Consider the following 27969-nt stretch of genomic DNA (forward strand, 5'->3'; position numbering starts at 1 on the left):
TGAACAAAATACTCCATTTTCAAAAAAAGCAAATATAGGTTTAATGCCAGTCATCCAAATTCGACATTAGTCTCTTAATATAAGGCAAAAATAGTAATTTTTGTTTATTTTTTAACCTACATTAAGTACAATCAGCAATAGTTGCTGTATAGAATATGCATCATAGAGATCTAAAAGCAAGATCAGCAGAGAATGCTGACTCATGCGTTATAAGATCTTCTCAACATACTGACAATTCCGTAGTGATCTCTGAGAACGTATCTGGAGGATATAAGGACTGGATTAATGCTGCAGAGTGGTTTTGTTATATGTGTGTATAATTTAATTCTCATGCGCCACAATCACATTTCCGTGTTATAGCCATGTAGCACAAATAACATTTCTTGCAGATCTAAGGGTGTGTCAATATACATTAAACCATAGAAAATACCGTAAAATACGCAATCTTTAAGCATCCATCTTCAATATAATCGTATTTACATATTTTTATGAAGCTATAATGTGTAATAAGCCACTGAAGACATTTTTACAATATTTATTAGATTATGAATTTATAAATTCAAGGACTCAGAGGCACATAGTTTAAAAGGCCAAGAACACCAAACTAATGAAGTCACAGAAATCAGAGTATTTATGGACGTAACATCAGTAAAAAATAAAAATCACATCCAAACTAAAAGCAACACTTCTTAGGAGTCATCCTTCAAAGTTAGCATAATAAAAAGTTCTCATTTCCCTCAAAGAAAAATAATTCATCCCACCTACCAAGCTAGAAAAACCTATTTACAGTTGTACTTTGATCAGAAGTATCATTAAGTTGTGTAATACAGCCACTTCTACTCTGCCATTAGAATTTAACATTTCTTTTAAAGTATAGTTGTATTTACAAATGCATAAATATTGTAACTCTGATCTTCATTAAGATCTGAATGAAAACAGGTTAAGTCACAATACAAACGTGTTAGTGGAAAAAGTAGCTGCATATTCAGTATCATTCTCAAAGAATAGGAAGCCAATACTTCTGATAAAGCTCAAGTTCATCAACTAGACCAGGTCTTTAAGTTATGTTAATGAAGATTAAACCTCTTCTGTGTTAATTCTTTACATCGGTTTCTTCAGTCAACTTTCACCACGCTGTATATTTTGGTTACAAACCAAAAGCATGCAAAGAATCCAATTGTTCCTAAAAACAAAACAAAACAACAAAAAAAAGAAGTTACACGTCAGGAAAACTGACACAGGGGACATCAATTTCTATCTGTAATTCATAAATCAGGACATACGTATATGCAATCTTCTATCTTTCATCTTCAGTACATCCTTTATAAGCATCAACTACTATCTCTCATTATTTTCACAATCATAGAGCTGATCACATGGAAGACTCTAGTTTTAAGATGTTTCTGTGTTATTTCTCTTCCTACGTATTTGTTCTCGGTTGTTTTATTGTTCCCCAGTCCAACTCCTTCACATTGCTCCACTTCACCCTTCTTTAGTGACTAGTCACACACACTTTACCTGATCTGCTCAGCTGGTCAGAATATTGTTACTATATTTAATAAACCAATTAGATTGACAGCATCAAAAGGAGTTCCCATTTCTTAGTTATACTTTAAGGTCTTGGAAAATTAGAACACTACCTTTATTTCTGTGTAATTCAAACCATAGCATAGTTACTACGCAACCTGTACTTCCTATTGAAAACACGTGTTACCTTAAAAATAAACACTTCTGAAATACTTAAGGCAGTCAAAAGGTATAAGCAAACTTGAACTAAAATTTAAGGACGAAGACTGTTTCCCTGATAACTTATAATCCTTTTAGCTGAACAAAAATAGCTGCATCCCTTCTCTTTGTGAAACTCCAACAGAAGTTTTTAACAAAAATACTCTTTTGAATGCAAAGTAGTTAATATAGTTGGGCTTTGTTAATCTAACCAGATTACTTCAAAATGCAGCCTCAATCAGAACGATAATGGACTAAACAGCAGCTCAGAACACCTGTTACAGGAACCTTCGTTTCCCACAAAAACTAGGACAGGAAAAAAGCCCTGAAGATTATCTGATTTTTGCCTGAGTAACTCTTCTAAAATCATAACCTTAACTTATGCAAGAGCTAAGTAAGTTCTTTAAAAAAAAAAAAATCACCTGTATTTTAGATCTGATAAGAGGCACGACAAAAGTTGTGTGCTAACTCATTCACTATACAAGCTTGGAAGAAACCTTAGATGATATCACGGTAATTTCTTTTTTTTCCTTCACGCTTGCTAAACTACTGATGTTTAACTGACTCATTTACTATGATACGTAGTTGTGGTCCCAGCTGTGAATCAAAGATTTGTCATGTAGCTCCCAGTATTTTGCCTGCTGAGTCTGATCAATGACCTGGAATGCAGTATGGATGCAAGTGCCTGAAGCATGTGTTACACTGACATAGCAGCAGGGCACCGTCAAAACCCTTCCTGATTCTGACGATTTTTAACAGATGAGTAAGCAGCAGCAGACTAGTTTTGATACAACAATTATGATTTTCTCTTTTTAGCTTCTTTATCATCCTGGCACAAGAAGTCAGTTGCCTTTAGGAGCAGTTTTTGCTAAATTGCTAATATGCTTTTTCGTTTAAGAAACTGGAGAACTGCCTGTCCCTTTACCCTGCCTCTAACTTTTTCTGTAAAACCTTATCTCAAAGCACTTCAGTAAATCTCAGACAACTGAACATATCCACCTTTGAATGCCTATCAACCTAAATGGACAAAATTATTCTTAAATCTTAAGAAATAGGACTATTCCCTCAAATTAAAGGGTAATTTGCACTTAATCTTGTGGGAAGTAGATAAAAAAATCGTTAAGCATATGATGTTTCAAAGTTCTAACCGTTTGGTTAACTTCACATGTATTTTCCCCTAATTTCAATATAGAAACCGAAAATTTCAAGAAATGAAAGCATACAAACTCCGAAAGACTAGTTCAAGTTGCACAGCATAACTGACATCTCCACTGTCCCAATTACATACAAATGACTACTACAGAAAGCATCTCAAGGGGTCAGAGTAAACCACCTCTTCTTTCCATGCTTGTGAACCTACCCGGGAAAGGACTCCACAGATTTGCTGGCAGGCGCTGCACAGCCAACTGGTCAACTGAAAGTGAACGTGTGAGCAAAGGAAAAGGGAGATGCACTGGACACATCTTAATGCCTCTAGACGATGTCACGTGACGTGACTGACTTGAAAGAATAAGGGCAAAAGATGGAAATTATATGGGTATCTTAGGTGCTGAAGGGCAGCTAAGCCAAGTCTCAGCATAGAAAATTTACTGTAAATCCCCTTTATCTTGAATGTGTGCACTCCGGAATTACTGCATGCAACCAAAGTAAACAGACTGAACAAAGGAGACAGGGTAAACATAATTCTGGTTTTGGCCAAGACTGTTTACTATTAAAGGCAGACATGCTGCATATCTATTGGAAAAGCTAGCGAAACTAAATTAATTGACCTTACACTTATGTAAGGCCTAATTATTTTTTCATGCTACTTTCTAAGTTTGCACTGCATTTAAAATTGATCTACATACAGCAGTACACATTCATTTCTAGTTGAACAACCATGCATTCTTAAATTCTTTAGTTCAATAAGACTATTAGTAAACCCAGATCACAAATAAAGGTTAAGAGAAAGGCAGGGCAAGAAATAAGATGGAGCGAGAAAGGGAGGCACAGAATCTCTGATCTACACATTCAGAATGACTTGCTAACCAGTACACAAAATATAAATAAAAGTAGAAATGATGTGTAACTTACAAAACATCCGCAAGCAATGCCAAAACACATTAGACTGACTTAAAAAGGATGGAAGATAAAACTAACCACTTTTGGAACACAGCTTGATCACTTTTCAAAGAGATTATATAATGTACTTAAGTCTCATTCCCTCCTTTTAACAGGCAATGACCCAAGAAACTCCTTGCAGGCTCTTGCTCCTGTTCATCATCATCTGCATTCAGTTGTGGTGCACAAACTGCTTCAATATTTCCTCAGCTGAAGTGGCAATGTCTTTGAAATTAGTATTTGGTTAGTCTTAAAATGAACACCATTCTCAAATGTCAGTTCTTTTCCCACTAGATTTTTTTTGCTGTTCTCCTACATTAAGTGGAAATGAAAATTCTACTTATAGTGAGATCTGTATTAAAAGCTCTGATGACAAGCCATTTGTGTTCTAGCAGGCCTCAAAATGTAGCCTTTAAGGCTGTATACATAAATCCATATCAAAGCCTTAGGAATCATTAAACTTCTTCATAAACGTGGAGCTTGAAATAATTTAAAGCATTGATCAGTTCAAAATACTTTCAAAAATATTGCTCTGTAGGGTAAAGTCCACAAAGACTGATTACATTCTGCTGAAACAGAATTTAGTATTTTTAAGATTTTTGGGGAGCTGGTGGTTGCTGCCTTCTTGCATGAGAGTTTGAAAGGAGACTTCTTGCATCTTTCATTGCCATTCCTCCACACCAAACAAGGGATAAGTGTGTCTGACTGAAGATTCCTTTTTAGTACTGAAGATGACAAAGGAAGATTTTGTCACCTCATCTCACTTACTGAAGAGGAAATTGAAACACAGCATCTAAGACAGGTGCTTTTCCAAAAGCTCACAATAAAGATGACAAGGTTCTGACATGCCTGCATCAAAAAATGGTTAAGAAGTTCTTGTTCCCCTGCCACTTCAATGCAATTGGGAAAGAAGGTGAAGAAGTTCCGGAAGAGAGCAAATGGAAAAAAAAAAAGTATTCTCTGTCAACTTTTACTCCTCTCTTCCTTCCTCCTATTCCACAAAAGCTGCATTTTTTTTCCTTAATTGGCACTGTAACTTTAGACTTGATTTTTTGTGATTTGAAGTGTGCTTCTCCAAAGACATTTAATTTAATAAATGTAGTTTGTCACATGACTAACATAGGAATGAAATCTAGAGAAGTATTTATCATGTTTAAAGGCATCGTATTTGAAGATCTAATTATAGGCCACAACTCAAATTAGCAGTAGTTTTGCCTCATCCTCACCTAATGTCTTTCACTAACATTTGTGATCAGAGAGTTGCAAAATGCTACACAACTATCTGGAAAAAAATCAAAGACATGTATAAATTTATGATCCTTTATCAAGATAAGTTTTGCCAAGGATTCTACTGTGCAAAGCTAAAGGTAGACTCAACATTTAAAATTAAGGTTTGATATACTTACCTGTGAAAAGGAAGAAGATCAAAACCATAATCATGGTATAACCAAAATATAAAATGGTGCTAGCTGTTCCTGTGATTTGCAGTTTAGAAAAAAAATAATGTATTGCATATATTAGGAAATAAACTGCAGTGAAACCACTAGTGAGAAATGAACGCCACTGCCAGTGATAGTCCTAGAAGGGGTGGGAAAAGAAAGTATGTATCAGTAATATTCCACGTACCTCTAACGCACTGACCCTATTACTGAACGCAGAGCTCCTTTTTCTATTATTACTTTATCAAAAAGTGAGTTTTAATAATTTTTATCTACAGGAAAAGAACTATATATAATCAATACTGCGTTAACTACACCATTCGCAATTAGAGATAAGAAACCAAAAAGTCAATATCAAATAGGCAAAAATCTAAAATCCCAAATAAGCCAGACCTACTATTGCCAGCCACAGAGATTTTTTTTTTTCCCCTCCAAGGTTGGGCATGTGCAAAAATGCACTTTGATTAGACAATGTTAATGGATTAGTTTAGGATCTTCAGAAAACAGGGAGTTAAGACTCTGAAGATGAGATATCTGACTTAGTGGTACTCGGTGCAGGGTTTTAATAGCTGTTACGAGTTTTGCCAAAAGTAGCCTGCCACTTCTGCTTCACTTTCTAAAGACATGATTTAAGGTCATCTAGTAATGGTGTTCATGTTGAATTCTGGAATACTTATTTCCAAATACAAAAGCCTTAAAAGTTTTTGGAAGCATCCTTAAAACAATATCAAGTATGAATACTGAAGAATATTTCTTACCTCTGCACATAGATGGAAGTAGCAGAGCAATATTGTGGCCTCCGAACATGTAATAACCAAAATAATGAATACCAGAAACAGGAAGCCAAACATGTAATACATCTGGTGAGACCTATAAAAGGGAATTAAAAAAAAAAATAAATGGACACTGTGCTAATATTATTTCTCCATGTGCAGTAATATCACCTTCACCTTAAGTATTCCCCTTCCTACTGAGGTACTATCAGTTGTGTGGCCATACAGTTGGGTAATTTGTTTTCTAACTGAAGAACAGGAGCCTTGGCAGCTCAGTCTGAAAACAGCAAGAAAGCAAGCCCAAAGCATGGTCCTGGCTGGGATTTTAGGGAAAGAACTGGCTAGACATAATGAGTGAAATTACACTTCCAATGAAGTCAGCGTGACCTCTTCCACTGACTTCAGCAGAACTTGTATTTCACCTCACATTTCAATCAAAGGGGCAGAGCTGCAAAATAACAAGAAATGTCAAATACTGTAGCTGTCTATGTTGGGTAGAGGCACCTATTCAAGGTTCAGAAACAGTTTAACAAGATCCAATAACTAAATTGTGCCAGAAGGAAGACAAATCCCTCACAGTAGATTAGTTTGTCAGCGGGCTATGAGATCACATCAGAATTCACCTACACTGGACTAGTCTTTGGTGCTTTATTTTTTAAGAGAATTACTCTCTTGTGCCGTTATAAAGATTTCACAAAATTTATTCTTGTTTCTTTTTTCTCCCAAGAGTAGTAATACATTTCTAGCTGAACAACTGCAACTACCAAAAAAAAAACCTCAAGTAAATTTTAATATACTTACTACTCTCAAGTTATATGCCATATGTCAGCTTCAGAGCCACTTCTACATGAAGTCAGAGGAGTAGCATGAGAAAACTAGCTATTTGAATATTGTAGGTCAGCTGTAAATTGCTAAGCATATCACAGCCACTTCTCTACTCACCTCGACAAGCAAAACAGGCACTGAATACCTTCTAAACCACAAAACGTTAAAAAGATGTTACCATTTACATTTTTATTGAACCAGTACCTGATAACCCTGCATCACCAAAAATCAGTCAAAGCATCTCGAAGAAAAGGTGGTAATTTCTTTGTGAAAGTTTTTATGACAGAGAAAATTCAAATAGATCGTGGTTAACTTACCAAATACTATTGAGAATAAAGAACAACTGTATAAAGATACATCCAAAAGGCAGAATTCCTCCCATGATAATGCCCGGTAACGGCTTTGTATAGAATGATTGCTCAGGAATCTGACGAGGAATTTGATTTGTGCGAACAGGGTGTTCAATAGCCTTTAAACAAAAATAAGAACATGTCAAACTACAGCACCGCCTTTTTGCTTTCTTTTTGAAATGAGTGGTGGCAAAAGTCTACTATTTGTTTTGAACATGCACGTACCCAGCTACCACTACATCTGCTTTCGCTACCAGCCTAGCTACCGACATTTGTTAGGCAAACAAGCTAAAAGACAGCTCTTATTGAAAACACAGCAACAGATATTTTGGACTTCCCTTGTTCTGATTACTTATCTATGATCTGTTACAGAGCTTGAGTTGATTTCTCACTTTTCAGCTGGGGGGTAGTGGTGGTGCAGACTCTTGCTTTCCCCTTCAAAAATACCTGTATGTTGTTTTTCAGGATTGACTCCAAGAATCACATTAGGGCAAACTTACAAACTGAGAGGATTCAATCTGGCAATTAAATCCTAACTGAAGATGCATACATAGATCAGCATGGTGGGAGAAAAAAATTTAAGGCAGATAAATGCATACTTTGCCATCTTTCTCCTTTTGTAAAGATTACATCAAGAGCATCAATAGATACTTGCTAGGTACTTGCTTTCTGATTTAACACATTTGTGATACCTGTGACATTGCCTTAGTTTATCAAATCCTCCTTTCTTAAAGAACTGCCTCTGTACAATGCAGGGGGGTTTGCTGGAATTTCAACCTGGTTATCAGAAAAAATCCACTGAATTCTGGTTAATAAAAACTGGATAACTACAATCAACTTTAAAAGTGCCTTCTAAGATATTTAAGTATTCTCTGAATGTATTCCATGAGAGCCACAGAGAGATGGAAGTCTGGCTTCCTATACAGGAAAAAACACAAAAATATCTGAACTTATAGCTCTTAAAGTTTGTGGGGCACAGCAAACCACTTTTTAAGCAAAAATGGAGAACCAATTTCACTATTTAAGAAGGTTTGGTCACTAGTGTCACAAAGAGCCCTCATATAAATAGGTAAAATTGGTCAGTTTAGGAGTAAACCCCAATTAATGTCTGCAGAACAGTGATAACCATTTACAGAACACTTATGCAAAGAGATTTCACAAAATCTCTAGCAATTTGATCAGAAAATATCCTTCTAAAGACTGAGTGGAGAGGGCAGACAGGAACAACACACATGGGGGAAAACCAGAAACGCGTAAGTTGCTTTCCGTTATGCTTGGCTGGGTCAACTCAATTTTTTAGTAATGGCAGAGATGCTAATTAAAATAAAGAATGCCCAAATCACTGCTTTATCTGGTGCAGTCACTCAATTAAATATGATAACCCTAATCATTGCAGAGAATTATCACCACCAACCAACTGAATATCAATGTCCTGGAATCCAAAGATTGGATATCTAATGCAGCTCTAAAGTAACCGAACAGGACTGGAGCTGACAACACAACTAGCTTAGGTGCTACCTCAGTCATAGTCTATACAGTGAAAAGTATATATATATATGCATATGTGTGTGTATATGTGTATACACACGCTTACAAAACAATTTCTCAAAAACACTTACGTTTTTCTTAAAACCAAAATAGGCACCAATAAACGTCAGCGGTACAGATATGCAAAACCAGAGTGCCAAAATAGCAACCAAAGTACCAAACGGAATAGCCGCTGAAGAGCCTTCTCCCCAGAGAATGAGGTTCATGATAAAAAAATCTGCAAATACAATTCTGAAAAATACATAACACACTTAAAGCACAGAAATACTCCTTAATATTTAATAATGTTAACAAAACAATAGCACTGTATTAAGATTTTAGTGAAAATATCTTAAAATGAAATGATGCACACAAAATATCAAAATGAAGAGGTCAAACAAGCAATTCTTTGTTAATCTAGTGGGACTGAACTCCAGCAGGAGCTGACATTCCAACTAAGCAATTTCAAATATATGCTTGTCTTAACCACACTTCAGGGTAAGACTGCTTGCTGTGATTAAGTAGAAAAATTTATCGCAGTAGTTATACAGTACCTGACACTATATAAGACCAACTACAGTGTGGTTAGAGAAAGAGCCTAGAGAGTAAAACCAAGCAATGAAAAAGCGTGCCTGTCTCAAACTTACTACTATCATAATGCTCTTTCTTAATCAACCTTTTCATGTGGTGAGAGTAAACAAATGCTTACTAAAAAAATATCTAAGGATGATATGCCATTAACATATTTATCTTTGTCAAAAGTGCCATGATATTCCTGTAGCCTCTGGAATAAAGGAACGATGTAATAAGATTTACATGTATAGCTGAAACTTAAAAATTAGCTATGCATGTCAGAGAAGCACAATTTAATTTTTTTAATCATGGCGATATTCTCAACTTACCCAGGACAAAGGAATGATGTCAGCAGGACATTTGTTTTCCATTTCTCACCTCCAAATGCTGTATTAAAACATTTGACAGTCATCAAAACATGCATTAAGCTCACAACTATTAATTTTCCAGTCCATTTACCTGTTATACTTAGCTTGCAAATACTCAAATAATGTGCTATCATGCCCAAGTTTAAAACAGTAAACTAAATCTTCAGTAATAAAACTGAACTCCCTGAGCATATTGCTTAATCACAGAGCTTCAAAGCAAAGCCTCAGACCAAGGTCAGGAAAAGTATACCAACTAAATAAACGGGGTCTCTGACCACTTTATCTGTTAAAAGGAGGAAACAGATTTGCAGTACTTTTAAGTCTTTAAAAAACAGTTTAAACCTGGAATGATTAAGACGTTTAAGCTTTCTAGCATTTGATTGCAGGTTTCAGTAGGAAAATAAGATATAAATATGTGAAAAGCAAACTTAACAGTTTTCTTGAAATAATTCTTGACTAAGAATCTTACAAGAAGGTCAGGACTAACACGCTTACAGGAAGTAGTGATGCTCTCTTGAGTCTTAACAGCATTAAGCAGTGGAGATACCAAAAGAACAAAGGTAGTTTTATTAAGAATATCTTTATGAATTTGCACTATGCTGATAAAAATTATAGTCAGTATACTTTCAAAGGAAAAAACCTGCTGGAATTCAGTGAAGCTGACAATTTCATCTGAGCACTGCCATAATGACATGCTTCTTTACTTCAAGAGTCAGAAGTTATTATGGTTAGAGTGATATTAATTAAGTTTCTATTTCTTTATAAAATCTTGGTAGAACATCGCACCGGTTATTAAGATAAACTGTTTAACTTCAGCTCAGGTCTCACTTTTTAAATGCCATGTTGAAAAAACCCACCACTTTTAAAACTGGATATCCATTTCAGTTGCATTTTGGTTTATGTCTCACATTATTTGCATACTGTAAGGAGAAACATTCATCTTTACATGCTCTATACAGGGTATGGACCGCCTCATATTCTAATAAGAATATCTCTGGATCAGTCACTCACTGTCTTAGTAGTTAAACACAATATTCAAGTATCAACTGAATGATTCCCAATAAGTATAATATGAAATGTAGTTATTGTAGTTATTATTAGCTACATCTCCACCAAAGATACTGGATTCAATTTACCATCAATACACTTCAAAATATCCTTCAAAACACATAATATATGGCATGATATAAACAATAACTTTGTCCTCAATTATGCTCTTAGTCCTAAAGTCTCCTTCCATTTAAGTCTAATTGACTTGAAGAGAAGGACAAGGAATAGTTCACTATCACATAACTACCACTGTGGAAAAACTCCCTACAAAATACAACCCTAGTGGTTCTCCCCACATGAAAATTACAAAATCATTAGAAGAAAGAACTCCAATGCCTACTGCCAGGTTGAAGTTCAGAAATAAATTCCTCTAGCCCTGTTCAGAACTAATAGTTCAGAACTAAATGTTCAGAACTAAAATAGTCCAAAAGATCAAGCTCAGTCATAAAGAGCCTTGTACCTTGAGTAAGGTAATTAAAACAAGCTGTATGTGGGATGGCATGCTTCACCTTAAAATAAACCAGAGGGTACAGGGGAAAACCATTTAAGGTTGGTAGGCAGGCCTTGAAACAACAGCTAACTGGGATCAGTTAAGGAAAACAGTATCAACTAACTACTGTCAGGTGCCCAAACACCACTGCATTGATTTCTACAACTACAGAACACCTAATAAGCCTTCCCCCTAATGCCCCTGCCACAGTCTGATCAGCACCATTCTCCCAAAGACGTAGGAACTAGCTAAAAAGCGGTGACAAATCTCAGGCATACAAGAACAGAGGTTCATGGGGCAGGGGGGAATGTTACCAAGCAACATTGATGGCTAAAACTAAATGCAAGTTAACACCCAACCCCCCAGCTGTAGGAAACTGAAGTACAAAACTGTCTGATGTAATGAGCATAGTATTAGTAAAATGGAATTTGCTTTCCAATTCCATAAATACACAGTAGCAAGAGCAATTCAGGGTCTCTAGGCATGATCGCATCAAAACCATTGTAACCATGTCAGCTTTCTATACGTGGTTTCTGTTGTAATGGTAAGTACATTTCTCCATCTTGCCCTGAGGGAAACTACAAACAGTGCTGGAAAATAGAAATCAGTTCTGTGATGATAATTTACTTTAATGAACTTAAGCCCTGTCATTTTAAATAACTTTTACTCACATTTGTAGAATCTGGCAGCAACATAACCGGCTGGAGTTCCAAGCAGTACCCACAAAACTACAGCACAGGTCATTAGAGCTCCCCGGTTAGCAGGTGACAAGAATCCCAGGCAAGCAAAAACTATGAAGCAAAGATGCACAATTTTGGAAAGTAATTATACATTTGACTTAAAGCCAGTACATCAGTTATATATATACTAAGTTCTGTGTCTACTATATCAGCTCAGCTGTTTCTAATCTTAGACTTTCAAGAAATTTCTAGATAAAAACTATACTGCTATTTTTACTAGCACCTTGCAATTAGCAGTGAAAGATCATCTGTACTCAACTAACTCCTCCCCACTTTATTACTTACACAGGGTAACAAAAGTCATTATTAAGATCTGCGTCCCAGAGCCTAGAAAAACAGACAACAGCATTCCTTTTCTTGGGGGCCTGAAAATATCGCCATGAACCAGTTTCCAGCCAAATTCTTCTTGAGCATCTTCCTGTAAAGGAAAATACACCTATTTTAATACAGTAGATTGCCATTTAAACAGCCTGTTACAGAAATACATTTTGCTGAAAAAATTACATTCCAAATAAATTTTAGGAGGTACATTTCAGACTTACAGTGGAATCCATCTGATTGTATCTTGCAATGTCTTTATGCAGTGTCCTTAACATAATCATAGCCACCATTCCAGACAGAAAGAGGACAATCACCAAGGAATTCATAATACTGAATTAAAAAAAAAAATTTTAAAAATCATCAAATTGCAATGTAAACACTTCAGTATAGTACACTTGAAGACAAACTTTCTTCTCACCTAAACCACTGAATGTGAGTGTGAGGCATGGATTCCAAAATATAATCCCATCTTGATGCCCACCTTATACTTTTTTCTTCCTGAAAGAGTGAACACGTCAGTTTCAGATACAGTCAGTATCCATCTTAAATTTACAAGTTGATGTTCATGCAAAGCAATCTTAAATCTCATGACAAATTGAAAATTTAATTTTGCATGCCTTGAAGGAAATAGTTTAATAACAACTACCTAAAACTAACCTAAGATTTGACCATAGAATCTAAACCAAATTACTAGAGCAATTACTAAAGAACGATCATAGTAATTCTTCAAACACTGCTATAACAGCTTATAAGAGATAAAAGGGGTTCATGCCTGAGACTGCGTGGTGATATAATGATATTATAAGACCAGTGCTTTACTGTGTACTTCTTATGACAGTGGCAGTGGATCCCACACCCTAACTCAATGCTACTCTCCAACTAACTTTAAAGATCAACTATCTAGTCTCCATTTCACCACAGCTGAACTGAATCCTACAGCAGGCTATAAATCTAGAATTAAGATAGATATATGAACAGCCTTACTATGACAGTGGCCTATCATTTTGAAAGACACCACTAGCCTTGCAATCAGAACAAGAAAAAGGTTAAACAAAATTGCCCTATTGCTATTTTTTAATCTGCTAGTTGCCAAGATTCTGATTAAAGTCCATAATGACAAAAAAAAAAAAAAGGAAGGTGGAGACTCCTTCAACTCCTTCATATCCAGAAGAATCACAGAATTGTTGAGGTTGAAAATATGAACTGCTGTGTGTGAGCTATCCCTTCAATACATACACAGGGAGTCAAGAAATCCAGTTATAATCTGCACTCTTTTTAGCAAGTCACTTGCATTTTGAGGTCTTAGACTAATAGGGAAACAGTCTGGGAAAGAGTGGGAAACTTTGGGATACAGTTTGTCCAGCAAACTCCATTAAAAAAAAAAAAAAAAAATCTCTTGTCACCAGAATGAGAGTATCACTGCTCCCTACAGTTGCCTGATATACTGCTCCCCTGTCTTCAGAGAGTGGCAGAACAAAGAATACCAGCTTCCTACTCTTTTGCAAATTTCCATGGGAGGAAGACCTTGAAGAAAAGAAAGCTTTTGCAGCAGGAGACCAGAAAATGAGCAGCTTCAACCTACCTACAACACTAATTTGCTGAAACACAATTTCTCAGAGCTTGAACTGAAAAATAATCTACCAGACAACCTAGGTAAACATGGAAAGCGTGGTTCTTTTAAAAAACACATATGCATTTCACATTCAGTGTGTGTGGCATGGTATGCAAAATTGTAAAGCATGTGGTTAAATCCCAAGCCATCTCTGACATTCCAGTTCAAATAAAGTTTTAAAACCACAAATTCACTATTCTGAGATAATTTTAGTTGTCCATCTTTATAATTCAGAGTATTAATGCATGATTTTAAGAGGTAACTACCACAGAAAGCTTAGAACTCACTTGAAAAGAAACTGAGTATGTGTAAGCAATTTTGACTTCTCCATTAGCCTTATTACTTATATCCATAGGTACTCCTGAGCAATCAGGGTTGTCTGGATGAGTATGTTTGTAACTGCAGGAAGAAAAAACCCAGAATGAAAGCTGCTTCAGTGACAACACTCTTAAAGAATTCACTCATCTTACACAAGCATCAGTTTCATCCAACATTCTTCTCTTAAATATAAAAATTGCTCTTAATGCCTCATAAATTTCAGAACTCATAAGAAATGTATCATAAGCACAGGACTTTTTGATAATTGAACTTTTTAAACAACAGTTGTATCTTCTAAAAAGAAAACTATAGAGAGCACAGTCTCTAAAGCTGAGCACCAAAAATTAAAGAAGTCTGAGTACTGCTAAGAACCTCCAAAACACTCAAAAAGTGACAACAGAATTACTAACTTTTGTCAGAAAAAAATACTTTCATCATTATGCTGGACCAACAATGCAACAAGCTCAGGTATGCCAAGGATACAAAAGAAAGGAAAGACAAGATGCTAAGAAATAATAAGACATCAGTTGTGCAAAAGCCACACAGACACCAGAACAACTGATGAGTCTATTCGTGAAATCATTCCATTCAAATATTGACTGCCGAAGACATCAAATGTTGCACTCCGATTACTCCTGCCTCGGGCACTGGTGGCCTATTCCGTCACAAGACAGAATGTTCCCCAGTAGGGAAATGAGAGTTGCTTCAGTGAACACATACCACTTCCAGGTTTTATTTTATCTTTTTTTTGGCCCAAATAGGAAATAGTGCACAAAGATCTATCAAATTCAGAACAAAATTATGTTAGACTGTCCTACATTAGACTACATCAATCAACAGGAAAGTTAATCTACATGTCACATCTGAAAACATTTCTGACTAGCAACAAGTCCCCAGATCAAAGCAAGTATCTTGGAATGGACCACCACAAATAACTTGTCATCAAGTTATTTCTGAGTACTAACCTTTTTGGTTCAAGTTTAGCAGCAACTAGTCTTGCTCCCAGAGCTTCATTTTCCACAACATGGTAATATATTTTTATGTCAACATGGTTGAAGATATAAAAAGTATCTTTTTCATGAAATTCTGACTGCAATGATAAAGGATGGTGTTAAACAATCAAAAAGATAAAGACATCTAAAAGCTTACACAACAGAATTTTAGACTGTGTACAGTTTTTCTGTCAAGAAGTTCTCCTACAAGATGAATGCAGGATTCTGGGAATACAAAGACAGTAAAGTCTTTGCATTAAAGCCTTGCATTAAAGACAAACTAGAAAAGTTAATGCTAAGAACTGTCTACTACAGTTGAAAAGTAGAAAAATGTATTTAAATATAAAATTTATAAATATAAATATATTGATTAAAATATTTCAGTAACTGAAGATGTCCCATTTTATTTAATTGAAGTAGCAAACTGAATAGATAATTATGTGACAACTTTCATTATCGGAAGTGTTTCATAAACATCAGCTATTTTAAAACAACGTATGTATTTTTCATAGATTAAACAGAACCTCCCAAGACAAACAATGCAAATAATTGCTCTCTGTGACAGAACCACCTTGACATTTGAAACCAAAGATGCACAGGGATGAACTGCAAGCAGCAGCCAAGAATGCTGAATACAAATCTCAGGCAAAGGGAAACATCAGCTTAGAATTTAGTCAGTTAAAGAGGTTGTTAAATCACAAGCATTATGTCTACTGAAGTTCAATTAGTACTTCTTCAGGGTTCTATCCACACCCCTTTCTACAAAGCACCCTAATTATAAGAATAGTTATATAAACAAAGTGGTGTTCTACAGTCCTTCAGTTACTCCTTCAACGGTTATTTTCCTTTTATTAAAAACAAGTATAGAAACAAGATTAAAAGCATATTGCCAGATTACATATTTGATCATAAATGTGTTTCAAGCATCCATTCATATGGAGCCTCTGAAACCAATTAATTATGGAGGAAAGGAAACAAAATTAGAAACTGCAGAAACCATCATATTTGGTAAGATCCATTAAGTAAAACCAATCATTTTGGTAAAACCAAAAACCTATTCCAGGTTCTCACTGACTTCTCCATGGAAGAGGTCTGCGGTAATCTAAAGACATCCTGGCTTTTCTATTGTGTTCTTATCTCCATAACACTTAGGAGGACGTTTATCTGGACCTCCTCCAGTTAATCCAATAGATCTGTCTCTCACCGGAGAAGCTTTGTTCACTCAGAAGTCTTGTATTCTACCTTCTTCCACTAGCCCACACAGTTTTAGGGAAAGCAATCCTTCAAGAAGTATTAATTTCCATGCACAGGTACAAACACGCCTATGCAAACCTCCTTCCATGAAAACACTTCTATCCCACAAAAATGTAGCCTTCAAATGTTTAGACTTCTTAGGCAACGAAGGATGACATTTTTCTTCTCCTTCACCCTTTACAGGTACTAAATGCTACACATGTTCATCTTTTTCCTCTATCTTTTAGAGCCCTTCTGTATTATGCAACAGAAGAGACAAAGTTCTTAGGCTTAGATGAGGCTTACAAATTGTGATACTTGCAGAGATATCAAAACACTTACCTAGTTTTAGGCAACAAGAGTTCTTAAGATAGTGAGGACTCACCATAGAAACAGGAAATAGGAGAAATACCAGTCTTTAAATAAAGGTGATATTAAAAAAAAAAAGTTGCATAAACATACATTAATAACACAGGCATCTTTTGGACGGCCATCTTCTGTAATATAACAGCCAATAGGAAAACCAGGATTGCAGAACCTCTGCCCATCTTCAACATCGTAACACCAGGTCACAGGCATGTTGTCCACAATCCTGTAAATGGCACAGGGACATCTCACAATCTTTCAAAATACACAGTGTAATGGAAACAAAACCAGATTAATAGTAATCTAACTTTGCTACATTCATTATTGAAAGATTAACTACAAGAATAATAATTCTTTCAGATCGTAACCCATGGAATCGCACCGATTGCCAATCCAATTTCCAAATGAGATAATAAGCATCTAGCTCTTTAACTGAAACTTTGTCTTTTTTAGAAAAACAGTTTTTAAAAAAATCAGTCTATTTCTTCAAAAGATAGCTTGGAAATAGGAGGCTTACTCTGTGACCACCAAAACACTCTATTCACTGGATTAGTTTCTGAAGTTCCCTTACAAATATAGCCCAATACATAAAGCTCTCCCACTCTAAAGTTGTAACAATTTAACATTTCATTATTTTGTCTTTAAAAACAGCCAAAATAACCCATTAAATCAGCTAAAATGAACTTGATAATTTCATGTTTCTTTAAGACAAAATACAAAATAAAAAGTTTTGCCTACAGACACATACATATTATTAATTCTCCAGCTTCCTCTTTACTCTTCCATTGCAAAATACATTTTTCATGGCACTCTTTAAACTTTTATTTTGCATTAAAGCTAACATGCAAGTTTGTTGAGGTTTTTTTTTTTTTTTTGCTATTTCAGTGAATTCCTGACCATCGACCTCAGTTGCAGTTCCCTGAGAGTATGCAATATTTTAACTAGATGGTTTACACGAGCAAAAAATTGTAAGCCACATTTGATAAAGTAATGACTTTCAAACCTCCCTCCATTGTTTACCTGCTGCCTTGACATTGTTGCCTTACAAGATTTATGTTCATATTACCCAAAAGTCCTGAGCCTAGTAGGTTTATAGTTCAGCTTCAATGAAAAATTTGTAGAGGAATCCCACACCCCCATGAGGGCTTGTGGAAAATTATAAGACAATAAGATACAAACAGTATCCAACATGCTACAAACACTACAAATGTCAAAACCAAAAATATATTTTTAAACATAGAGAAAGATACCAAACATGGTCACCTGTCCCTTTGTAAAAGGAACTACTAAAAAAACCCAAACCTGTTTCTTTATGTTATGAAGTGTTTTAACTAGCTGAAAGATAAATCCCAAAATAAAGTCATCCAAAGACGACTTAAAATTCAGTAGCTGCCCTTAAGGCAACATTAATTGCTCCAAGGTATGTTTTTAAAGGTCTATTAATAAACATCCCACTGAAACTTAACAACACACATTTTTGTAAAACTTATCAAGCTCCTGAGTAGCCTTTACAATGAAATGTCTCATCATTACAACCACTAGGCTATTAATGTTAACAAATAGCTCATACCTGGTCATACCTCATCAGGTACTTTTTAATACCTAATAAAACACAGGAATTATGATTTCAGACAATAACGAAGCATTAATTTGTTGTGTATTGTAACAGCCTCTGAAGAAGCGCTATTTTGTAAAGCACATCAACAGACGGGGGTAAAAAGAGCAGTACATGGTGCCTTTGTTCACAAAACATGAAGAGATCTGCATCATCCCTACCATTAGCTCCCAGACAGAAATAGGTAGCAATGTTCATGGCTCACACTGACACAATGGAAGAGGTGAAGACAGGCCCCCAAAAAAACACAGCTTCCAGGTTCTTGGGAGATTCCAAAGACTATCACAGAGTTGGAAACAGCAGCAGCACCAACCAAATCCTACTCGTTTCACCATACTACTATGGGACACAATTAAGTTGCTGATTAGAAGCTATTCCAGATGCAGATTCATTACACTTGGACCATATTTGGAATTTTACGTCTATAATATACGCTAGAGATAGCTCTTGCTTTTGTTAATATTTTCATTTCATAATCAAAACCAGGTAAAGCACTAACCTACTGCTAAAGAGTTCAGCTGGGATAAAGGCTTTCCCTTGCATCTTCTACAGCAAAGACACACTGAGCTGCCTTCAAGCAGCGATGCTGGAACAAATTGATAGTTTAAGCAGCAAATCATTTTTCACAGTTAATCTTCAAATTTAAAATGACTTGAAGAGATTATACATGTGGGGCAAATATGCTATACAACAGTGTTCTTATATGTCTCTCAAGAACATCTGGTGATGAACATTGTCAGCCAAGATATCAGTATAGCTGATTGAGTCCAATTCAGTATGTCAATTCCTAATCTTATTAAGTGGCTCTTAAAACCTTAAAAGTACTTTGCACCGTCTCTGTTGCCCAGGAATTTTATGATAAATTGAAGCTGGATAATAAACCTCTATTAAATCCTCACTTGTGCTACCTTGCTGATCCCTGTACAACATACCCCTGGACCATGCTCCTGGACCACGCATCATTCATCACAAAATCCAGCCACTTACTTTGTGAAGCTGTGGCTGAGGGGGACTATCATTACCATAACAGACATAAACAGGGATTCTTCATGCCACTGGTTCTAAAGTTTCAGGGCAGTGGGCCTAGCAAAAACCCAAATAGTAGAAGTGCTATTAAAAGAACTAAGAATATAAGAATACGTATAGAGTGCCCTAAATTTAAAGGGAAGTTTTCACACTGAAACATAGAACTACATCTTACTAAAATCTGAACAGTCCTATCAAGTTAGTTATGCAGGCTAAAAAAATATACTTAAATACACTAAGTATATTTGTAACACAATTTAATCTAAGGGACAAAAAACAGTCTGAAGTACTTTTCTCTGTGCTTAGTTTTACACAGTTCTGTTTCAGTTACTGTATCCATAGCCAGCTTAAGTTTTGGGCTTTCCTAAAGAAGTTGAATCTCTTTCAAAGAGTGACAGGGTTAAAGCCTTGGGAAACTATTTTTCATTTATACACCAAAACATACACAAACGTTTCAAGTTGAAGCTTTATGCCACACTAACATGCATCAGCGAAATTCAAAGTGGTGTAAATATTATAAATATATGCAGTATTTAATAGGAATATAACCAAATCCAGCATGTTTGAAGCTCTATTTATTTCAGTATTAGGCCTATACACTCCAAATCCCTGCAAAAGTAGCTGTGCCTTTCAGGGTTTCTGTATTACTTCCCAGTTCACTTACATAAACATATGGCTATTGTCTATGAATCCTTCTGACCTATCAACTTTCAACAACACTAATTTTCAAGACGTTCCCAGAAAGATTTACATCAGTGAGCCATGTTTATCCCTAAAAATGGATATCCCATATTGGTTCCCCAGAACAGTAGAAAAAACACTCGCTGCCTTTCCAGCACAGGTGGCTTCAAAACTGAAGAAACGGAATGTGACATTACAGAAAAACATTTAATGACAATGGCAACATTCAACATTTCACCTGCATTTTTACTAATATATCCAGAAAGTTTTCATCTAATTAGATGATGACCGAAACCTTTGTTTCTGTGAAGCAGGGAGCACATATTTGGAATCATTGGCAACATCGGTTAATTATGCTCATGTATTACTTGCAAAGACATGCCACAGGAACTCTGTCAACTTCATGCCAAAGTTGTTCCTTCTGCCCTTGCACCCAAAGGCTGCACAGCATACCAACATACAAAGCATTATACAAATACAATAGCGTAGCTGGGTATTTCCAATGTCAAGACGGAACCTGCTGATAAACATTTCCCACTTCTTGGATGTGGGTGCAGAGCATGGCTAAATCCTAACTGAAAATCAGCATGAGATTCAGCATACACATTCAGCCTTGCTCCTCCCTTAATGCCCATCAGAAGAGGACCTCAATGTCCAAGCAGAAGCAGAGCTCCAGCATGCTCCAAGACGACTCAGGTGGTTACAGAGGGACTCAGAGAATAGGAAAGGACTAAGTGTTTATGCGTTCCTCAAAATTATTTCATTAATTAATTTTCATTGGCCCCCTTCAATTGCATATCCTATAAGACAAAAATTTCACATAAAACTCTCTCAGAACCATTGATCCTATCTCCTGGACATTTTTGAGGGGAGTGCAAAGGCTCTTGAGGAAAACAAAGACAGCATAGCAATAGAATGAAGGTCCCTTAAGACTTTTCTCAAGCTAGGGCAGGATTAACTTCTACATTTACACGTGCAAAGAATAGCAGTATTTTACAGTAAACACAGAGGCAGCACAAAAACTACACAAAGCTTTATGTTTGGAAACAGGCTCATTTCCATTCTACCTGGTGCTTATCCTTCAAGCAAAGGAAATTTTTTATGAAGACAAGAAACAATATAACATCTTTTGCAAGAACAGAAGGGTAATAGATTCAGTGCAAATACCTAGTGTTCAATCTGTATTAACTTGCAGATACAAAATGATAAACTAAATTATCACCAACATACTAGATTAACCAATCTATGAATTTTTATATCAACTTACCAATGATGTTGATAATTCAGTAGCATACTTTTTTTCAAAAAGTCTAGTTTCTGTTTATCTTCTGGTTTTGTGGTATCATATGTTTTTGTACAAACAGATTTACATGTCTCCTCCTTTTTGAATGTGAACTAAGAAAAACAAAAGACATATAAGCAAAAAGGTTGTAACAAACTTTGTGTAATTTCAGCATTTAACAAGTTTACCCTATACAATTGCCTATACTGATACAATAAAAACACCTAACAAATTACCAAGACTATGCATATTAACCCTCCAGAGGAGGTTTTTACATTGGTATGTGCTATAAAACCCTCCTGTGATCACTGTAGGACCCCTACACTAAGAGCTCCTTGTTACTGATTAAAACCTGTTTTCTGCAATGATTTACCAGACAAGTCATTTCACCTCATAGCAGCAATGGTGTCCCAGGCAGATTCAATTGATAACTTTCTCTCCTACTACGTGTGTAGCGGAGAAGGTGAGAGCTTCAGTCACCAGAAAAGACAAGCTGGCTAACACCATTTCTAATTCTTCCATTTTACAGCTGCAATATTTCCAGATCTGGTTCCAAGAAATAAGAGTACTTAATTCCTTCTAAAAAGGGGACAGCTGAGGAGCAAGAATCAGGTTTTGGCAGGTTCCAAAGAGAGAAGACAACCTCCACAGCATTTCAGACTACAGCTTCATGGCAAAGTGCATAGTTACAATTAGGTTAAATTGGCAGATTTCTATTATGTGGAATTTCAGATTTTGAAGCTCTTTGAGATAAAGCCCTTGTGAAGAGGATCTCCAAGATTTTGATGTCCTTTGGTTACATTTGAACGTACGTATTACTGAACACCCCTTGTCAGAGAACAAACCCTGTAAGGAGACGGTTCTATCCTCTCTCCAAACAATACTTGGCCAAGGTTTTCAGAGGGACGCTTCTTTCCTTCCGCTTGACAAAAATCAAACCTGAATTAGAGAAAAGATACAAAAGTTAATAAAATCTTCTCAGCTGCAAATATTAGACCTCAAACAGTGCTCCCAAATCGACACCTTCATCACAAGTAAAGGAACTATACAGCTTTCCTTCTAGACAACAGTTTCTTCCTTGAACCTGCAAAGCAAAGTGTGAAAGTCACAGTCCCATTTTGAAAAAAAAAAAAAAAAAACCCAAAACCAAACCAAAACAAAACCAACAATCAAATCTCTTCATCAGCTATTTCAGAACTCAGTTTATATTAAACATGGTAGCATAAAGTTTCCTTAAGTAATTAGAAGTTTTCTATTTGAACAGGGATTTTAGCCAAGAATTAAACCTTCACAGAGTTTCACGACAGCTCTGAAAGCAAAGCATGTAGGCCAGATTCTTGGGCAGGGGGAAATAATAAAAGCAAAAATATATACATACACACACACACATACAGACAGCTCCTTTACAACAAGCACTATTAAATAAACAGGTTATTGCAGTTTTATTCACCAACACATTTAATAGCACATCCTCCAAGTTTTTCCAGCCTAATTTCAAGTATATCACATTTGTGTTCATTAAAGCATAGACATAACTAGTGCTTAACCTCTTCAATATTAACAGTCAAAACATTCTTTGCAGCAACAACTTTACATAGTTGTACCCGGCACTGATACATTTTGTGCACTCCTATGATGTGTACCAAGAAAACATTTAACACCTCATTAAGGTAATTGATGGAAAGTTCACACCTCGTTACCACTTTAACTCATCTGGCTATAGGCTACTAAAGACAGCAGTAATACTTTGATCTGTAAAATGACAGCTAATGCAGAAGAGTAAATTTTATATATATATATATATATATATATATATGCACACACACATTTTAACCTTAACTTACCCTAAAGCAGTGATTTGAGCTACACGAGGGCCTATGAATCCATGCACTACTTCTAAAGTACGAGCAAAGACAACCGAGAAGAAGGAAGCAATGTATGCATCCATCTGCTCATTGAAAATTCTGTATTTGAAAACTTATGTTAGCAAAATAAATAGACATTCCTCACTGGCAAACTGCTGTAGCAAGATGTAGATAATACTTTAAGACAAATTAAATTCATCTTTTTGGAAGAACTGACAACGAAAATGACATAAACAGCATAATATACTTACGCAGTATATTCGTAGGGAAGGACAGACTCTACAGAGTCAAGCCTGTTCACAAACAGCTCGATTCCAGACTGAAAGAGTGGAGATAATCAGCAGTTATATTAAAGCAGTTCTTCAATTCTGACAGATATATATAAATAGATTTGTGTGAATAAGGTGAAGGAAAGCTGAAAATGTAATATTTGTGTAATTATATATCTTGAAATGTAGAACTTGTGTAATGAACTGTATCTGCTGAGAGCGTAAGTAAAAGACTAACCATCACAGAAACAGTGACCACATGACAAAACCACTTTAAGGCTAACATAACCATTCAAACTACAAGATAGCAAGAAATCATGCACAAGAATAATACAATTACCACAGCTGCCACTGTTTTAGTTTAATGTACCAAGTTAGAGCCATATTAGTCATCACCACAACTTTTGTCTAATAAAAGTCTTAAAAGAACATGAATAAAAGTATGGATGAGATCAGTACTTCTCCCTGTAATTAAGCTGGTCCACAATTTTATCTATGTAGCAACTGAAAACTGAACTATGAGGATTTAAACAATGTATTCAGACTGATACACTATTTTAAGTTTGAACAGAAGCTCTTTCCAAAGAGAAGGCAAGGATATCCACATTTACCTTCTTGTAAAAGTTTAGCAATAACTCTAGCAACTCTTGAGCAATAACCTGAAATTCAATTTGCTGTGGTTTCAGACTAGTCTGGTCTATACACATTAGTTACAGATGGGGTAGCCTGCTGCTACAGAAAGGGAAAGGTCTCTCAGTCTTCCCTCTTAGTCTCAAAATCCCTTCCCTTATTCTAGTCTGGCAGTCCCAATACATTTCAACTGTTTCCCTTACACTGTTTTTGGCAGTTATCTGCTTGCCCAGTAAACCAATCCAACTGGCTAAAACAGCAAAAGACTTACCCCAAAAAATTTTTAAAGAGCAGTTTTTAGCAGCATAGCAAGTTGAACTGTCTTACTGTGCAATCAGACAAGAGCTGGAGACAGCAAAAGGAAGGTGAGTGCTTTCAGGAACAGGAGAGCTTTTCCTCTCTATGAAAATTCACTCAAATTTAGCCAAACCAAGAAATTCGAGGGGGGGTTACGGGGGGGGACATGGAACTGTTCACATGTATCTGTAGCTCAGATACTTCAGCCAGGTGCTATACCAGGTGCTATGCTTTACTGATATTGTAGTTGTAAATACTGTAGTTGCACACAACTACTGTAGGACAACAACTGCAGTTGTCCATGTGCAAGTCAGGATGCAGTTCCATGAGCACTAGGCAGCTGTGAGATGTTAAATTTACTTATTAAGTGAAGACACCTTACTGCTCCTCTTTCCTCTGCCCTAAGCCATGCAGACCTGCTGCTTACCTCTGGGTAGCACACACTTGTCATAATTCTGTAAGCCACTTCAACTCACTAAAACAGCAAAAAAATAGCCTGGCAAAAAGCTGGATAGCTTCCTGCCATGTTACTAAGGTCAAAAAAAGATTTAACAAGTAACACAGCTGGGATGATGCAGAGGACAGGAACACATTGCCCCGAGGAAGTCAGGAATGAAATCTCTCACTTCCAGCAGCAAGGAATTAGACTGCCTCAGCTGGTCGCAGAACCACGGCCTTAGATTAGCTATTTTTCATTGGAGGAGGAGATTTACTTGAATGCTTCAATTTTCCATAAGAAGTGTATGCGTTACTGCAGATCAGCATCTTTGATAAACAATTTCCCATACAATGTCAAGTCCCCTTTGGAGCCATCAGTATTTTTTTTAAACTGAGTAAGGATTCCTGATGTTCAGGCAAGAGTTACTATTTTAAGTCTGCACAGGTCACATGCCATTTCTGATGATATCCCAACCAAAACAGGAAAAGTAGCCAAGCTGAGTTTGCTCAAGCAGATTAGTAGACAGCTTGGAGGAAGGGGGAAAGTCATGAGTTTCATCATTCTTGTGCTGCTAGCTACATGCCCCACTAACAACATCCCATCCCATCCCATCTCACCAATAGAGGACAGGAGAGCCACAGAGATTATAATAGACAAACAAGACCATTCAGAGATCTGGTCTGTGGATCTAAATCCTCAAGGCAGAGGGAAACTCAATATTATTACTGATATCATAAGCAACAGTGACAATTGTAAGAACTCAGCAAGAACATGTAAAAATTAAGGTTGTCCAGGAAAGCTTAGTTTTACCCACTTACGTAAATATTATGATATAGCAATTATCTGATCATGTATTGTTTCTCCTCACCAGGAACCAGACTACGTTCAGTTGCAGACTACACGGAGAGACTTAGATGTGAAGAGTAATTTAGACTTCTCCATGTGCCTATGTCTCACTTAGTACATAAATGGCTGGCATGAGGTAGAGGAATATAAGAGGTGGCTAATTTCGGAAAGAGATTTTTGCAATAACGCACCTGTTGAGGTTACCCTAAAACGTTCAGCTAGCCACAGGTGGTAGATTTACGTTACTCAGACACCTCACTTCACATTTACAAAATGATAAATTCTCAGGATAAGGAGGCAAACATTTTGTACGCATTATATGAGGGAAAAAAAAATACAGAGACATCTGAAAAAGATCACAGCATAAGTGTCTCAGGTTGGTTACAAGAGACAGTAGGCAACCTGGTTTACTTGACTTAAAAAAAAAAAATCTTTCTGCCACAATCCTAGCTTAAAACAGGAATAATTTAAACATAGCAATACTTTTCAGGGATGTTGTGAAAAACTACAAACTTCAGCTTGAAAGTCTTGGCCTGTATTTGAAGAAAAAAAATTCCTTAAGAGGGTAGTGCAGCACTGTAACAAATCACCCAGGCAGGTGACGGATGCTCCGTGCCTGGATGTTTTCAAGGCTTGCTTAAACAAAGGTAGAGCTGAGCTGATCTAGTGTTGGCAACAGTCTTGCTTCAAGCATGACGTTGGACTATGTGGCCTCCTGAGGTCAATTCCAAATACCATTTCTATGATCCTATAAAAGAATGTCCACAGAATGTTGTACTATGACAACAGAAGCGGCACGGAAACAAGAGTGAAAAAATCCACAGCTATGTGTTAGGTGCAAGATTTGGCTGGTCTGAATGGAACAACACACTTAAAGAAGGGAAAAGATGTTTATAGCAACTATACTTTCATTACACGTTCGGTTTATTACCTGCTCTATTGATTCGTGACAGCAAATGGATAAAGTCAGCACAAGGTATTTACCAAAAGCAGTTTAAATAGACTCTTCTTCTGAAAAATCGTGGACCAGTGTTTCATGTAATACAGCAGCTGAGAGATCAGAAAGTGTGAGATACCAGCTTTCAACAGCAGTAAGACAACAGATCATAAAAGCGATTGGTCTTGAACTTTCTCATTCAAGCCTCAAGGCATGGTCTGGGGTAATTTCTACCACAGCAGCAGCAGCAGCAGCAGCAAACAACTTCTAAAGCTCACCCAAAGGAGCAAAGACTGTTTTAAGTACAGACCCCCTACCAGCCAACATCCTTATAAGTAATTTGGTTATGTGAACTTTGCTTATCACTTATGTAGGCATGAGAATAAGTTTAAGCTTCATTTGAGACTCTGGGGCCAAGAAGCCCCTATGCTTCAGATTCTTGTGGTCAGGAAGACACCGCAAGGAAAGGTTGCCTGCATTTCGTATCTGCTTGCAGCCATGGGCTGCTCGCTCCTGCCAAGAACCACACACACCCCCGGCACGACCTGTCACTGCGATTCATACTTTCTGCAGCTTTCCAACAAGTATTTAAAAGGGCCCGAGAAATAAGCGGCCAGGGCTTCCTATTTCCGCGAAGTGACCATAACTCACGAGATGAACCGATAGCCCTTTCCTCCCCTGCGAGGGACCGCGGACACTTTACCATTACCGATTTCAGTGGGAACCGAAACACGCTCGAAGTCCCCGCAGCAACAGCCCCGAGGCCGCCGGGGACGTTTGGTACGTTACAACGAGGCAGCTACAAACCCTCCGGAAAAAAAAACAACAAACCAACCCCCCCAGACCCCACAGCAGAAGGGTAAAGCTCAGGCCGCCCAGCAAGCCGGGCCCCAGGGGCGCGGGCGGCGCCGAGGCCTCCCCTCAGGGTCCGCCGCGGCCCCGCTCACCTTGCACTCGGGCTTCTCCTCTTCCGCCTCGCAGAAGTTGACGGGCGCCAGGCCCGGCAGGTAGAAGGCGGCGGCGGGGGGCGCGGCCGCCGCCAGTGCCGCGGCGATGAGGAGCCGCCGCAGAGCCATGGCGGGGCGGCGGGGGGGCGCGGAGGAACGGCGGCGGCGCGAGCCGGGGCGGGGGCGCGCGGCGGCCTCCGGGGGGGGAAGGGGGGAGGGTCCCTGGGCGCCTCTCGCGCGCGCCCGCGGCGGCAACGGTCGCGGCTTCGTCTCCCCCCGCCCTGACGGCCGCCACTTCCGGCTTCTCGCGCGCGCGACACGTCACCCCGCGCG

General features: G+C 37.3%; 1 protein-coding gene across 1 annotated transcript; it reads right to left on the minus strand.

Moving 5' to 3' along the window:
* Positions 1–307: 307 nt before the first annotated feature.
* TM9SF2 (transmembrane 9 superfamily member 2) lies at positions 308–27969 on the minus strand. Its single transcript, XM_075526413.1, has 17 exons — positions 27637–27969; positions 23523–23590; positions 22252–22345; positions 21392–21519; positions 16899–17028; positions 15177–15301; positions 14181–14292; positions 12700–12779; positions 12503–12611; positions 12246–12378; positions 11892–12011; positions 9642–9699; positions 8832–8991; positions 7180–7331; positions 6023–6134; positions 5232–5403; positions 308–1183 (listed from the first exon to the last, which is right to left on the minus strand). The coding sequence occupies exons 1-17, from the start codon at positions 27763–27765 to the stop codon at positions 1116–1118; spliced, it is 1950 nt and encodes a 649-aa protein (XP_075382528.1). The 5' UTR covers positions 27766–27969; the 3' UTR covers positions 308–1115.

This window comes from Mycteria americana, chromosome 1 (assembly GCF_035582795.1).
Source record: "Mycteria americana isolate JAX WOST 10 ecotype Jacksonville Zoo and Gardens chromosome 1, USCA_MyAme_1.0, whole genome shotgun sequence".
In the NCBI taxonomy this organism is placed as follows: Eukaryota; Metazoa; Chordata; class Aves; order Ciconiiformes; family Ciconiidae; genus Mycteria; species Mycteria americana.